Genomic DNA, 9,133 nt, shown 5'->3' with positions numbered 1-9,133 from the left:
ATTTGGCCATTTGATTCCAAAAATAATGCTATTATCTCTCCCATTTTGAAAGACTGACTGGGGCATTGTGTGTGAGGGGGATCAGTTTTCAGTGCCTTTGAATGTGGGGTGCTATATAAAGAGGTTGGTTCAATGTGAGGAAGGCCACGGTCTTTTAAATTTGTATAACCAGGTTTTCTGCTGAGAAGCCAGCGTATAGCCCTCTGAAGATGAAGATACTATTCTTGATAGTCTTCTTCTCAGTTGTCCATGCCTCCTGGACACCTGTGAATTTTGATAAGAACATTTCAAAGGTGAGGCTACTTTTGGGGGGAGGGAGAATGGGTGGGAGAGGCATACACCAGCCAGAAGATTCCATTGTCAGCCTAGGGACTACTCAGTCTGTTTCTAGGCTGGTCTACAACCCCTGAAACCCTCTTACCCTATAACCCATCCAGGAGATGGAAATTATATGGCTATGGATTCATTAGAACTCTTTGGACCCACAGAAGAGAAGCTCAGAGAGGGAGATAGGATAGGTTCCAGGGTGAGAATTTTCCTCTTTGATCCAAGTCTACTGTGACCAGAGTGAGCTGGAAGTTGGGAGCAGTGATATTTCTAATTTTCTTACTGCTTATGGCCAACCAGAATTATTAGTAGCCCTAAATGTAGCAAGTCTCATATGAGTCACAAACTGTAATTTTCAGGGAACCAGTGAAGTGGTTCAGGGACTTTAGAACTTCAGTTCCATTTGGCCTATGTGAATTTGCTTTTTTTGTAGGTTTGCTTTAGAAACATTAGTTCATCAGAACCTATTTACTCTTAGAAACCTGCAGTATGGGTATGTTGCCACAGTGACCATGATGACATGTTTCAGGTGCTACGAGTAAGGTGAGAGCAAAGCTATTAGCAGTCCTCGGGAGTATGGATTGGGTGCTGGTTCAGTGAGAAATGATACATGAACTGGCACTGAGAAGGTAGGAGAAAGGGTCAGTCTGGTTTGGGACACCGAAGTAGGTTTTTGGCAGAAAGCCCAGCAGAAGAATCCAGTCCAAATAGTGGTACCACAGATAAATCTGAGAGAGATGTGTTACTTTGACATGAACACCTTTTAAGCAGAGGCAACCAGGTCAACTTGTTTAACTTTTCTACAAAGACAGAGCCTCCTTAATCATAAAAGGTGCGTGCGTGCGTGCGTGCGTGTGTGTGTGTGTGTGGTGGGGCAGCTGGCTACTTCTGATAGGATTTCTTAGTATTGGAGGTAATGTCTTCCTCCAGCCAGGATCCTGAGAAGCAGACGCTAAGTAGTAGAACATTCTCTGGGCATCTCTGGGTCTGCCCTACAGAAATCATTTTAGTGGCAGCACCCGCATAATATTCAATAGTTCTTAAAGCCTTCTTCCTCTGGTATGCCACAGGCCTCTGTAGCTGCTATGGGAATTCTCTGGAAAGGGCTTCTGATCAGCCCACAAAACTTGTAGTGGATCATCCAAAACCCTTAAAGACAGTTTCTGTTCATTCTTCTGTATAGCAGAAGAAACTTAGATCCTACCAACTTATACAAAGACATGCTATTACATTGCCTTTCTTTACACCTCTAATTATCTCTCTCAGAAAAGACCAGAATGCCATCCCTAATCATATAATCCCTCTTCTCCAAACCTAGGATGAGTCAGGCCTGTCCTGTAGAGTCTTGATTTTGGAACCTTCATGACAGAAGGAACAGATGACCCTCTTGCTGCAGGCATCTTCTAGCAGCAGCCCAGAGATCTGATGTCCACTCTACTTGAGCATAGGTCTGGCTATAACTTTTCCCCTTCCTAGTCCTTTCCTGGAGTTATGCACATAGGCAGACTTCTTTTTCCATTCCCTTGCCATTTCCTCTTTTTTACCCCCTGTCCCAGGAGTCTCAATGTCTGGATATCCAGAATTCTTATGATCTGGGTGTTCCTTATCTCCATCTTTCTCTAGTACTTTGGAGTGTGGTATGTAAATGCCTGGACCGGAAACGTGGACATTCCTGAAGATAAGAGGCATCAGAAAATACCTCCCTTCATTGTCAGAGCTCTTCCTAATGGTAAATTGGAGGCCAGATTGACTCTTAAGTAAGTGTACTTTGTATGGGAATATTCCATCATCCATCTCATGCTTTTCCAATCTTTGCCTGAAAGCAGTACAATTGCTTTTGTGAAATGGTAGTCAAGCTTTCAACTGGATCCAGTAATTTGAAAGGTGTGATAATTTACACTAAAGTCTATCACTTCATTAGCCTTAAAATAAAAAGAGAATTTGCCAAGCAAATTAATACAGTAATTATTCAGTTATCCAGAAGGGAACTTACTGATCAAATCGAATATCTAGACAAGTGCCAATTCCAGAAACAAGCAATGAACCAAAGTATTCCAAGTAATGGTGAAGTATCTTTTGAGCATCAGACAATGGGAAAAGTACATGGGAAGCAATGTGACATAGCAGATAGAGTGCTGAGCTTGGAGTCAGAAAGACCTAAGTTCCAATCCTATCTCGGTTACTTACTACCTGTAAATGATCCAGGGCAAGTCACTCAACCTCTCTAGGCCTCAATTTCCTCACCTGTAAAATGAAGGAGTTGGTTTCAACCTCTAAGGTGTCTTTTTGCTCTTAATCTTAGCAATGATTTTCTTGTAAGCCAAGACCCTGAGGATTCTATCTAATAACTTTACTAAGGAGGAACAAAGGAATGCAGTGAACACTCACATGTAGCAATGGCTGTGACAGCCATGATACTTAATGGCAAAGGTGAGAATCATGGGCAAGGTAGCAGGGCTTGAGAAGAAGAAGAAGAGGAAAAACAAACATGGAGGGAAGGGAGTGGCTCACAGCAGACCCAGAATGCAGCATAAGCGGTGGTGGATATTAGAAGCAGTAAGATGTTCTGGTTATAAAGAAAGATCACTAGACTTAAAGTCAAGAGAGATATAGGTATGAACCTTGCCTCCACTAGCTGTGTGACCATGGGAAAATAACCTAACTTCTTTATGTCTCAGTTTCCTCATTTGTAAAATGAGGTCAGTAATAATCCATAGTAGTAACTTGTTAGGGTCGTCGGGAGGATCAAATGAGAACAGGTATTTAAAATGTTCTGCCAAATCTTAAAGGCGCTCTATAGGGCAACTCTTTTACATGATAGTTATGGGGGCAGTGAGCAACAATCACTCTGACAGGCACAGGGAAGGCAGGCTGTGAGTCAAATAGGTTTCTGTACCTCAGTAGCTACAAAGGGTATCACGATGCCTCATATAGGTCCATCCCTTGTGTGATACCTCAGCAGGTATCTTGGGGATGAGGGAACACATTTCCTGAAAGAGCAAATGACTTTAGAGCCATTAGCTACAGATAGATAGATCTAAAGCACAGTTTAGTAACACATGTTCATAATGCTATCACTAAATCATGAAGAAAGGGACAGAGGATGTTCAACGTGATCCAAGAAGGCAGCAAAGTGTGTTGCTCAACAGAGAAAGAATTCCATCTGAAACAAATTGAAATAAAATTGTTTTGGCACTTAAAATTTTAAAAACAGAGTTAGTTAAGATCACTTTTCCAGAAAACTATACTCACAATTATGTAGGATCACAAAAGTATTGGTATAGTATTTAGTCAAAGGCATAGGAATAAAAATTGGTTTAAGTAAGAGAACAAACTCTTTGAGATGTGTTTGCAGCATTGTTTTCCTTAACATATGATAAATCTACCATAATAATTAAAGCTCATGCTAACATATTCACTAAAGTAGGTCCAGTGAAATTACGACATGATGATTGTTTTTTTGGAAGGGGGAAGGTAAGGCAATTGGGGTTAAGTGACTTGCCCAAGGTCACACAGCTAGTAAGTGTGAAGCTTCTGAGGTCACATTTGAGTTCAGGTTTTCCCTACTCCAGGGCTGGTGCTCTATTCACTGCATCACTTAGCTGCCCCGATGTTTTCTTTTTACTCAAAAGTGAACAATACGTACATTTCTTTAAAAAAGTAACCTATACCTCAGGCTTTCCATTAATTCAGATTGGCTTTCCTCCTGCTTATTCCAAATGAATAGGCTTAAATGGGGAGATGGATATAGGAGGGAGACAATGTGGCTCTGAAAATAAAATAAAATTTAATTCAAAAAATGGATGGGATTTGACAATAATCTCTAATGATGCCAGAAAATGAGGAAGATTTTGTCAGCTGCCATAGGGGAATGAAGGTAATGCCTGGGGGTGGAATCTGTGAATGTAATACTCTGATGATACTTAAAAATCTATGGGAGAGATTAGGGTAGGTGCAACCTATGTTAGAGTACTCGCTTGGTTAGATGTCAGTGGTAACGTAGTCAGTCATATGTTCAATCTTTTTAAGGACTAGAGAATTATCTAATCATAATACTTAACATTTACACAGTGCTTACTACATCCCAGGCACTGTGTGAAGTATTTTGCAATTGTTGATTGTCACAAAAACTCTGGGAGATAGGCATGATTGTTATCTCCATTTTATAGACAAGGAAACTGAGGCAAGCAGAGGTTAAGTGATTTGCTCAAGGTCATATGGCTAGTAAGTGAATGAAGCTGATTTGAACTCAGTTCTTCCTGACTACAGGGCCAGCACTCTATCTACTACACCACCTACTTGCCTCATAAAACTGTTACGTGATCATAGGTGGCTGTCCCTGGGTCCGAATGACTGCCTCACTGACATGTCCCATTAAAAACCACTTCTCAGAAAACAACAACAACAAAAACTCAAGGGATGGAAAGCGTGTTGGCTACAGAGTCAAGGAGGCCTGAGTTCCAATACTAGCTCTGATCATTAGTCAAGAAGGGCATTTTTGTTACACGTGAGTGTGATTATTAAAGACAGACTGAATTGATGACTTGCTGATGCTTGGTTGCCACGAGAGGCAAGTGAGGAGCAAACGAAACCACTTTTTGTTATTTTGGTGATAAATTAGTTCCCATGTCCTGGAGTTGTCCAGGGACTAGGATATTTTACTTTAGGCACAAGTCAAGCCCTCAATACATGCTCATTAAATTGAGCTAAAGGTCTCAAGCATTTTGGGGAAGCAGCATCATAGCATCACTGGAAGCAGAATCAGTAGATCGGGGTTTAAGTCCTGGCTCTGCCTCTTAGTAATGATAGGGCCATGAGCAAGTGATCTCAGCTACTCATCATGTCAACATCAGTTACTGCTCTGTTCTGTAGATTGTAGCTGTGGCTGCAGAAATCAAGCCATAGTTTCCACTTCTGAAAAATGGGTGATGATATTTATATTGTGGCCTTGTGAAGAGAGAGCTTTGCAAACTTTAAACTAGGCAACAAGTATTTATTACTCACTGACTATGTGCCAGGCACTGTGCTATGGTCTGGGGCTACAAAGCAGGGTAAAAGACATTCTTTGCTCTCCAAGAGTTCACTGTCTTAAGAGGGAGACAAAATATAGATGTACAAAAATGATACATACAGGATAAATTGGAAATAATCAACAGAGGCAAGGCACTAACATTAAGCACTATCATTATGAGCTGTAGTTATAATTATTCTCCAATAAAAAGCACATTTTATCTAGAAATATCATTAATGGGTATTTTGTTTTCCAGAAAGAATGGCCGATGTGAAGAAATTAAGTTAACTCTAGAGAAAACAAAGGAACCCGGGAAAATGACCACCTGTAAGTGACTCAAATGTGCCCAATTAAAGGGATAAGGTCAGGAATGTCTACCTGCAGTCAAGCTCCCACAAATGTAATCTGTCTGATTTGGTGTTAAGGCAGAAGTTGGGAACCCATATCTAATTGTGATTCAGAGCTTCAGGTGGCATAGTTTAGCTACGATTTTCCATGGAATATACTGAATTGTCTGCTGGGTTTGGCTTCTGAGAAATGGGAGGCAGTGATATTTGCTGTATTATTTCCCAGTGTTGTTATGAAGAAAGAGTTGTGCAAAGTGTAAACCATTCATTGGTTCGAATTATAGTTTTATTACTGCTCACTGAAGCAAAAACTGGAGCTAGAAAGAGAAATGATTCATGGGAACTTTGTTTCCAGGAAGAACATTTGCTGTGAAGAAATTATAATGTGATACCTGCCAGCTGTGTTTGTGAGACAGGATTGAGAGAATCATTGGGCATGGGGAACAGGGAGAGTATTGGTACTGTAGGCAGGCCCTCACATGATAACAATTTGAGGAACTACAAGACCTCTCCCCATCTAACCCCAACATCTTTACTGTCCTCCCTCAGATCTTTATATTCCTAGCCTTAAAGCACATCATTGAGTAAAGGCGTTATCCCTTGAAAGCCAAGCTTAAGATGTATAGCTGTGGAACTGCAACTAGTTTGGGGCCATGGGGCTTTGCTCCAAAGTGATAACATGATGGTCTGATTGTCAGGCCCCACAGTTCTCCTCCAGCCTCACATCATCCAGAACAACTACATCCACTCTGAAGATCCCTGGTTGCTCTCTCTTCAAAATGGGCTCCTAAAGTGTTCACACAACACCATTTGAGCTTTCCTTCCTCAGTGCCTCTCTGATCCCTTCCCACTAACATCTCCCCAGTTTATTTTTCCTTCAAGTTTCCACCAATGGAGGTGGTCAAATAGCCTTTCTCCTCTCTGTGAAGTAGTGTCTTGGAGTCTCTTTCCCTAAGGGATCTTGGGTCCTAAGGTCTCTTCTCAGTCCCCTGATCTAGGGGCAAATCACCCAAGTCTGTTTTTTCACATTCCTGGTTCTATCTCTGCAAGGCATTAACTCTCAAGTAAAGGTGAGACAATATCCATGAACAAATTAGTGATGCTTTAGATACATCCCCAAAATTGTTTAAAATTAATCTTTTATAAAAAGAATTATATTTAATTGTAGCAGAGAAGCTTAATGTTTACAGGCATGCTTTTATGAATCCTTTTAAAGAGTTAAAAAGGATATGGACTGGAACTGTGCTTTTGTTGGTACAGGAAACTCCCAGGTTGAGGAAACTCCCTCTATCAATGCAGATTGCCACCTTCTCTTCAAAGTATAGTTTTAGGCAACAGGATAGAGAACTGAGAGTAACTTGCCCAGACTCATAAAGCAAGTTTTGTCAGAGGTGGGACTTAAGGTCTTCCTGACTCCAAGGCTAGTCATCTAGCTGTGACTCCAAGTTGCCTCCAGAATAAACCAGAAAGTGGTAAATGAACATTTTAAAACACTTTAAAAGCTCAATATCGTAGAAATAGATCAAGGTTTTTAAGAGAAAATTTCTAAATACTAAACATACCCTGTGTTGCTTTGCTGAACCGAAGCTTGTTCTCTGATGAACAATACCTTTTCTGTGATCTTGTGTCCCACCTTAGCATCAGCTTTTGAGGAGATATAACTGAAGGGATAAAATGTACTTTTCCCATGGCCATCTGCAGTTTACTCTGTGTGAAGCTGTCAGTTCTGTGCACTCTCTTTTGCCTTCCTCAACAGTATCCTTTGAAGGCCTCAGAATGGCTTTTCAACCTAGAGGCAGTTTGCTTGCCTCAGCCTAATTCCTCAGATGCTCCAATTCCTTAGGTTCTCATTTTCTTGGCAAAAAATTCAGCATCCCCTGGCCATTTGACAAATTGAATTCTTAAAAGGCCAGATCACCTTTCCAACAAAGCCAGAGGTAAAGTCACAAATGAGATACAACTTTAAACACTTGTCAAGCACCTACTAAGTACAGTATAAATGTGAAATAGATGCTTTTTTCCCTCACAGGGGGAAGGCAGATTGTTGGGATACTGAGTTTAAGAATAGAAGACCAAATCATCGTATATATAGAAAGCAAGATGAATGGGAAGAACGTCATTATGATGGAACTCGCAGGTAAGTAGCATGGCAGTCTGCGAATACTGCTGAAAGAACGGAGTTAATAGAGATGGCTAGGGTTCAATTCAATTTACAGTTTTGAAGAGCTTATTCTGTGTAGCCACTTGGAATCTGCCAGCATAAATAATTGCAGGCCTTCAGCTATTTCTCCCCTGGATATAGCTTTCGTGATGGTTTTGGCACAAGAACATGTCAGAGCTCCTTCCAGTGACTTGGGAACCCCATGGAGTTTCTAACGACTTTTGTTAGGCTAAGATCTGATTGGCACACACAAATGGCTAGGAATTTGCTTTTCCTGCTCTGCTTAAGTCATTTTGGAGCATAGGACCAGGGAAAGATGTGGCTGTTTGGGAAAATTAATTACAGAGAATTCATCATAATCAGACCATAAGAGCATTTTTTTTTCTCTAGATAACACAGGGAGACACAGAGACATCTTCCTGAGAAAGTAGCTTTCATGGAAATAGAATTCACTCTTGTAGAATTTAAATACAGACTGCCTCACCTATAAAATGAAGATAATATATTGCTGAAAGTTGAGAATTAAGTGAGATTATCTCTTGATGTCCTTCCAAATACTATTATTTATGATGCCAGTAATCTTCAGTTTGGGGCATTGCAAAGCATCTTCCTACCCTGAGAGGGCTAAAAGAGTTTCTCCATAACAGTAGCCATCCCAACTCTTTCTTGGGGCTAGTGGGAAAGGGGAGGAGGGAGAGATTATGAATTTTAAAAATTCTTAGGTATATCCATGAGGCTCCTTCAAGAGACTGTGGAAATAATACTTAGAGATAAATTTCCCTATTTCTTTCCTGACCAGAGTACTGCCTAAGGGTAGCAGTGTTGTATGCATTCATTCTGACTTGCAATTACAGGTCGAAATGTAGCTGCTCATCCTGAAGCTATGAAGGTATTTAAACAGTTTGTCCGGAGCAAAGGACAAGATGAGACAAAGATCATCGTCCCTGAATTGGAGGGTAACAAAGATGGATTTTCTAATTTCTCTTGAGATTATGTCCAATCCCAGTTTCTCCTTTCTAATTTGTGGTAGTATGGTGTGGTACAAAGTTGAATCATAAGACCCGAATTTGGATGCCTGCTTTGCTACCTCTTTAACATTAGACATGAATAGAGGACAGAGTAGTAGGTAGAGCTCTGGTCCTGGAGTCAGGAAGACTTGAGTTCAAATCTCAGACACTTAATAGCTATGTGACCTTGGGCAAGTCATTTAACTTCTGTTTGCCTCAGTTTCCCCAACTGTAAAATGGGGACAATAGCACCTCCCTCCCAGGGTTCTTGTGAAGGTTA

At 40.8% G+C, this 9,133-nt stretch overlaps 1 protein-coding gene across 1 annotated transcript; it reads left to right on the top strand.

Annotated features, from left to right (window-relative positions):
- Positions 1–209: 209 nt before the first annotated feature.
- Positions 210–8,834, top strand: LOC118842303 (major allergen Can f 1-like). Its single transcript, XM_036749878.1, has 5 exons — positions 210–293; positions 1,951–2,084; positions 5,595–5,665; positions 7,715–7,822; positions 8,701–8,834. Exons 1-5 carry the CDS (start codon positions 210–212, stop codon positions 8,832–8,834), a joined length of 531 nt encoding a protein of 176 aa, XP_036605773.1.
- Positions 8,835–9,133: the final 299 nt, after the last annotated feature.

This window comes from Trichosurus vulpecula, chromosome 3, assembly GCF_011100635.1.
Source record: "Trichosurus vulpecula isolate mTriVul1 chromosome 3, mTriVul1.pri, whole genome shotgun sequence".
NCBI lineage: Eukaryota > Metazoa > Chordata > Mammalia > Diprotodontia > Phalangeridae > Trichosurus > Trichosurus vulpecula.
The sequence above is the reverse complement of the archived record's forward strand: the minus strand, read 5'-3'. Positions and strand labels throughout refer to the sequence as shown.

Excerpts from the sequence above, each read along its gene's own strand:
- LOC118842303 (XM_036749878.1), top strand. The coding sequence starts at position 210 with ATGAAGATACTATTCTTGATAGTCTTCTTCTCAGTTGTCCATGCCTCC. Across the intron at positions 294-1,950 it reads TTGATAAGAACATTTCAAAG|TACTTTGGAGTGTGGTATGT; the intron begins GTGAGGCTACTT and ends ATCTTTCTCTAG. Across the intron at positions 7,823-8,700 it reads CATTATGATGGAACTCGCAG|GTCGAAATGTAGCTGCTCAT; the intron begins GTAAGTAGCATG and ends TTGCAATTACAG.